At 39.9% G+C, this 7,500-nt stretch overlaps 1 protein-coding gene across 1 annotated transcript in view; it reads left to right on the top strand.

Moving 5' to 3' along the window:
• LOC308152973 (roundabout homolog 2) overlaps positions 1 to 7,500 on the top strand; it is a 44,404-nt gene that overhangs the window by 14,823 nt on the left and 22,081 nt on the right. The window contains 4 exon segments of the mRNA XM_080526044.1: positions 2,273 to 2,430; positions 2,658 to 2,778; positions 2,919 to 3,057; positions 4,550 to 4,677. Of these exon segments, the coding sequence (XP_080382170.1) occupies positions 2,273 to 2,430; positions 2,658 to 2,778; positions 2,919 to 3,057; positions 4,550 to 4,677 (546 nt within the window).

Genomic DNA, 7,500 nt, shown 5'->3' with positions numbered 1-7,500 from the left:
GTTTTATGGTAACATGACAGTTATTATGTCTTTGAATCAATTCATATAAACTGGTAGCCTATTGCATTTGATGACAGGGTTAGGAACACTATTACTTGCCATTAGTCTCTCATCCTCTCAGGTTAGGTAGTGCAGCCTTTTAGGGAACAAGCATATCAGGGCCAAAATATGTATATATTTATTAAAAGTTTGTGTACCCGAAGCTCCAAAGGTGTAGCTTACATGTGTGACGCACACTTATTCACTGTTACATAATAGCCCAAAAATGGAAGGGACTCACATTTGAATTTGACCAAATGACCTTTGTATCACAACCAACACACTTTGAGCCACCTCAATAGCAAGAATGTTTAGAATTCGAAAAAAACAAGCTTGAGTTTCAACATTTGTTTGAATTCAATGTCCGTTCAAGTGCGTGTGTGCGTGAGTGCGTGCGTGTGTGCGTGCGTGCGTGCGTGCGTGCGTGTGTGTGTGTGTGTTTCTGTGTGTGTGTGTGTATGTGCAAGCCTGTTGGAATGGGGATAGCCTATGGAGCAAGACATGCTTCAGAGGCCTCAGCCAAAGGTCAAAGTTCACTCAGTGGTTTTCGTCTGTCAGTCACTGTTGGGATTTAAAGGAAAACAAAGGTTCATTCTGTCTTCATACACAGACAGCAAATTGGCTAACCCCAATATGTTAGAGTGACTGTAGAGTAGAGACATAGAGTATATGCACCAACCTCACATGTATTTGCGTCTTTGTCTCTCCGTCTCTCGATCTCTATCATTAGAGCTAGCGATGTTGTTGGAATCGGAGACAAAAGCATTGCATTATAATGTGTGCCCTTTTTTCTTCCTGTCAGGGGTTAAATTATTAATGCATTTATATTTGTTTACTCTGCGTTGTACTGAGAGATGTGCATTATTCATTGGCTCTGTCAGTTGAGATGGCAGACTAGGAAGCCGGCACAGGAAACATCAAAACACTGTGTAAAGAAGTTGCCAGGGATTTGAGCAGTGACGCACAAGCGATCAACACAATGTTTGACTTGCACCCAATGAGCATGGTTTCATCTCAACTTCAATGCTCTATGTGTGAAACATGCTCCAAATGATTTTGAAGACATGGTGACTTGACATTGCTTTGATGATTGCTGCATTGGAGGTTGACTGGGTGTCTACTGTATACTGTAGGCCAGGGATGTAGTGGTAGAAAATAAGGTTGGTAAATGATTATTGTTAAGGTTAAGTGTGTAAGACTTAACTTGATTAATTTTTTATAGACGGATAAACATGAAAAGTATGAGAAATATGATTGTACATTTCAGTCTGAAAATTAAATACATTAACATTGATGAATAGGCAAGATCTTAGTTCAAGTCATTGGTGTTGTGGTTATGTAAAAGAGACAGTTACCTCATTATGCTATTTATAAGTCATATTTATCCAAATCCAGCGGTAGGCTTATACAATATACATTATTTGAAATATCTGGGAAAATGACACACTGCGACTTTTAGTCGTCATTTAGTGTTAAGCGTGAATAAAGTTGTACCACGGGTGACTTTATTCACCAAAAATGCATAAATTATGATGCTTCATTTTGTAGCCAATCAAAGTATTGGTGCTAGGTAAACTACCACATAAACACTTGGCACTCTTGGAATTATGAATGAATGAATGAATGGTCTTTATTGTCATTGCTATAGTACAGGTACCAAACAACGAAATTTAGGAGGGGTGGCTCCCCTGGTGTTAGGAAAGAAAAAAAACTTTAAAAAAAAAAAAAAACACAGAAGGGAAGGAGCTGGTTTACATAAATAAATTATAAATATACATAAATAAATAAATAAATGTACATAAATAAATTATAAATATAAATAATAATAATAAATAAATTATGGAATGGAACTGCTGCTATTTCAACATCGGCCATGTTTGACCTGAAACCTGTAAAGCATATTCAATCGTAGCCTAATGATGAAGTAACCCTAACCCTAAAATACAACACTGCCCATTTAAAACCTCAGTCAGACCTCAGCCAGCCAGTCGTTTTGGATAAAGGTGTCTGCTAAATGCCAAAAATATAAATGTAAATGTTAAGTGAAGCAGGGCATCCATAAACAATGAATCAAGTTTGTATGGCCTAAGTACCATTCACCATTTAAAAAGATGTGTAAACTGCATGTAGTTGTGTTTACCCTCCATTCCATCCCTGCTGTAGCACTGCTGTATATATTGACTGTGTCATTAGTTGGACCTGGAAACCAATGGGTTCTGTTTCCTCTCCCCAGTCCTCAGAGATGACTTCCGGCAAGCACCCAGCGACGTGGTGGTGGCAGCAGGGGAGCCGGCAGTGCTGGAGTGCGTGCCCCCTCGTGGACACCCCGAACCCAGCGTCTCCTGGAAGAGGAACAACGCCCGCGTCAGCAACAAGGACGAACGCATCTCAGTGAGTCCCATCTTGCAGTTGACGAGTTCAAACTCACTAGAGCTCAACCTCATTACAGCTCAAAAACAGCTCAAACTCACTACAGCTCAAAGTCACGACAGCTCAAACTCACTACCGTTCAGATGTGTCACTGATGACGATCTGTGTTGTTGATGATGATGGAAGTGCTGTACTGCCTGTCCTCCTCTGAAGATGTGTCACTGTGCTGTACCGTGTTGCATTTGCAGATGCGTGGGGGCAAGCTGATGATCTCTCACACCAGGAAGAGTGACGCTGGCATGTACGTGTGTGTGGGCACCAACATGGTGGGTGAGAGGGACAGTGACCCTGCTGAGCTTGTGGTGTACGGTGAGTCTCCCACGCTAATGGTGAATTGAGTGTCTGTGAGTGTGTGTGCGTGCGTGTACGTGTGCGTCTATGTAATGGTGTGTAATAGTCTCTGGACCATAATGGTGTGTAATGGTCTCTGTCTCTCTGTGCTGACGCAGAGCGTCCCGTGCTGCAGCGTCGACCGGTGAACCAGGTGGTGATGGAGGAAGAGACAGTGGATTTCTTGTGTGAAGTTCATGGAGACCCCGCCCCGACGGTGCGATGGCGCAGAGAGGAGGGCGAACTACCCCGTGGGAGGTGAGGCTGATGTACCCATAACAACACAGAGTGATTGACTAACATGAAGTGATGGACTAATACGCGCAGTGACACGTGGATCGGGGACGTGTCAGAGACAGAATTAAGGATCGCCTTCCTTCACCACAGGATGAGATGAATATTGTATCAGATTTAAGTTTGTGACCTAGAAAGCATAGGGTGTAATTACTCATTAATTGATGCCGTTCTCTCAGGCAGACAATGCAAATTCATTAATGGGAGGACAGAGAGGATTAGTAAGCATGTACCCCCAGTGAGCATGGACCCTCAGTATGTAACTTCCTCAGTGGTGTAGTCTAGTTTTTTCTAGCGGGTATACTGTGATTTTTCCCTCCCAGCCTCATATCGTTCATTTTGGAACGCCATAAAAATAAATCTGCGCTCCCTGTCTAACGTTATATATCTAACATTACATGTTACAAGGCTGATCTGTGCATGATAGTGCTGCATTTTGACATATTTCATGTCGCATTCCCCCCTCGTTGATGGTATATGACGCTATAGTCAGTCCCAATGGTCCAAAAGTCAAGTGCTTCGTAACACAGATGGGGTGAATTTTATGAATGAAAGTGTGAAAGTTCTGTCACAAAACGCCGTTACGTATCCTCGCACATGTTTAAGTGGGTATACGGAAATCCTTGGCCTTTCCTAGTGGGTATACGGCGTAGTCCTGCGTATCACGTAGACTACGCCACTGTACTTCCTAACAGAGTAAGGTCTTTCATGGGGAAGCTTACCCGAAATCCATTTCAAGTGTATTTCTGTCGATTCAATGAGGCATACTCTCGAACTATCATCATTTCATTCAACAGAGGGATTGAGAGAGGGTGGGAGAGGGCACTCTTGGGAGTCAAATATGCAATTTGGAACATCAGGACTGATCAGGGGCATTGAAACTCAGAGGTTGTTTTAAAACAAAGAATTGTGTGAATTTGTCTACTATTGTTGAATGAAAACAACAAATCCACTGGATTACAGGGTAACATTCCTCCTCAACTACTTCTAAAAATATTTCTGAAACTATATAAACTATATTTCTTTATTAGAAACTATATACAGTATGGGTGAAACCACAGATTTTCTTTTTAAAACTTGTTGGTGTTAACTTGGATGATTTTAATTGCATGACTGGAATATGTGTGGTTCATAGAAGAAAAAAAACATATATTCTTGTCAAATACATTTAAATAAAAGTATAACTCACTCTAATGATCCTGATAGGGTTAGAGTAACCTTAGGGTTGACTAAGTTGCAGGATTTACTAATTATTTCTGTCTCCATGGGCTCCTCCTTGGGTCCAGAGTTATGCTGTATGCTTTTTTCCATTTATGATTTTTATTATTTCCTTCACAAACATCCAAAAAGGCAGTTCAATGCGTTTTACAGATGGGTATTCACAACAAAATAAAATAAATAATAATACAAAATAAATAAAATAAATAATATTTGTATGCTTCTGTCTTCTTTCCAGGTTTGAGATTCGGAATGACAACAGTCTGCGCCTGCTCAGAGTGAGAGAGGAGGACGAGGGAACATACACCTGTATGTCTGAGAACAGTGTGGGCAAGACAGAGGCTTCAGCCATGCTGCAGGTCCATGGTAAGACACACACACTCACACAAACACACACACACACACACACACACACACACACACACACACACACACACACAGTGTCATGTAGGGGGTATGACTGGGGTCATGTAGGCCTGTCAGAGGCTATGTGTGTGTATGTGTGTGTGCGCAAGCGTGTTATATCAGTGTATCTGTGTGTGTTTGTGTGTGTGTGTGTGTGTGTGTGTGTTTGTGTGTGTGTATATGTGACTCTCTCTCTCTCTCTCTTCAATGCCACTGACAGAAGCTTATGCTAAACCATATGGATTACTCCATCTGACAGCTGTTTGGATGGTGTGCTCTAACACACTGCCAGAGAGCAGTCACAGTATTAATAAGACATGTGTGTGTGTCCTGCCCCCTCTCCAAACATTGCATTCATTCTGTTCCATGTGCCACTGACTATTTACTCTCGATGTCATGTTGATCAATAGTTTTTTCCCCATTTCATTATTTTCCTCACATCATGTTTCATGTTTCACACTGTTGACACCATGGAAGAAACTGTATGTTAACCTGGCCTGGGGTACTGTGGTACTGTCTCTACTGTAACTAGCCTTAATGGTGAGCTGGGGGTATTCCATCAACGTCGCTAAAGGAAAATCCAGGCTTATTCTGATAAATCCTGCAAGATATATTTTAAAATCCTGCGTTTTATTCTATTTAAGAATAAGTCTGGATTTTCCTTTAGCGACGTTGATGGAATATCCCCCTGGCCACTGTTCGTTGTGTTTTGTTGTTTTTTGACTGGCTGCATAGCCACACAGAAGGACTCCAGTGATGATGGTAAAAGGAGTTGCTATTTATTGCTCTCCAGCAAGCACTTTGTTTTCTGGGGCAAGCCCAGACTCATTCATATATTAAATCAATCGAGCGAGCAACTTACAGTTTTTTACGATTGCTAACTCACCATGTTCAATACTGAAACCACAGTTTCACAACTCTTCATACAGTCTGCATTCGTAACACTCATGTTGGCCAATGACTTCAGTCATGTCTCAAAAGAAGCTCGTTCAACCACACACTGTCAACAATGTTCACTCAGAAGCATACACTGTCATTCATAACATTCTGACTTACAAAACACTAACAACAGGGAGCATTACATAGTTTGAATGATTTTCACAAGAATGAATATTTCATTATAAAAATGGTTTGATTTATAGTAATCATAGACAGAATAGTTGACTGTACAACTGTAAAGTATTAGGCAACAAGAATGAATCAGAAACGAGCAATTTGCTTCTATTCTTTATTCTATCATTTGCTTCTATGTATTCTGTTTTATCCTTTTTTTTCAGTATCTTTGCAGAAAGTAAGTTATGGTACATTTACTTCTAAGTACACTACATTTACTTGTGTAAAATGAAAAGTGAAAAATAAAGTGGAAGATGCAAAGTTCAAATAAAAAAGAAAAACAGAAATTCCAGGCCTACAATACAATAGCAATCACACCAAAAATGTCTCACTCCTGAGGGTTTTGGTCCACCCTCTGGTCTGCATCTGGTCACATCTAATGTCTTCCCAGGCAATGCATCTAGTCTATTTCATTTCATTGTATATATTCTGCTACTGTAATATTTTCTAGACATTTCAATATGATTACTGCAAATAGTGAAAATACCACCGCTCATCCGTTATCAGACTTTGCTGAGGTTCTGGAACTGAAGAGTATCAATAGAGTGCAAAATAACAGCATCTGCACACTCAAACACTGTGCAAAAAAACAGTTTATTTCGAGCTTTCTGTCATATATGATAGGAATATGATTACTGCAAAATTGCACCAAATAATTCAGTTTTGAATGTGTTCTTCAGAGTTTTGAACACAGTATGTTAGCAATGAAAAAATGTGTTGCAAATACATAGTATTTTGCAAGTGGGGGAGTTTGAATGAGAGAAGTGTTATGGCATTTGGAGAACGTAGTCATTGAATGCATTCTGTATGAAAGCAATGCACAAATCACAGAGAAAGAGTCACAGTTTTGTTCACATGGGTTTCTGCTCTGCTGACTGTATGAAGAGTTGTGAAACTGTGGTTTCAGTATTGAACATGGTGAACTGTAACCTCGTCCCTTATCATAGTCTGCAATCAAATATTAAACTAAAACAAAAACAAAATCCATGTCATGTCAATTAGAATACAAAGACCAACACTCAAAAAACCCAAATAGAATACATACAGTATTCCTCTCAGAAAGAGGTGTTCAAAACTTTTAATCTGGATCAGAATGATCCCGATTCTTTCTCTGATCCAGGATCAGATCGAGCTGGCTGATTTCCCCTACAAGACTCAAAGTCAGCCAGATAGATCTGATCCTGGATTACAAAAAAGAATCAGGATCATTCTGATCCAGATTAAACTTTTTGAACAACATGGACCATTAACTTGACACCAGAAAAATATTATTATTCCAAACTTGGAAAACCTAACCCAAATGTGTTCAGAATGGCGAAGGAATTTCATTACAACCTTGTGAATTATCAAACAATATCAAAAACCATAAAAACAGTATATTAAAATGAGTGAAATGACACTATGTGTCAACACTCAAAGTGAATAGACTAACTCTAATAGTGCATTCACAATGCATCTGTTACAATGGCCAACGTGTCGGCCGTGGCTTTTTTGTCAAGACCGTGGCGTCAAAACATTGACCACTTTTTGGTTCCTGGTGTCTGTTTTTCTGTGTTGACCATATTGACAGGGTCTGGTGAATGGAAGAACAAGTCGGCAACCATCCAAATGTTCATACTCTTATTCTGAAAATGTTAAATAAATGTCAACGTTGTTGAAAATGTATGACAT

Source organism: Nansenia antarctica (assembly GCF_963989245.1).
Source record: "Nansenia antarctica genome assembly, chromosome: 3".
In the NCBI taxonomy this organism is placed as follows: Eukaryota; Metazoa; Chordata; class Actinopteri; order Argentiniformes; family Microstomatidae; genus Nansenia; species Nansenia antarctica.
Note: the sequence above shows the minus strand (reverse complement) of the source record. Positions and strands in the feature narration are given on the sequence as shown.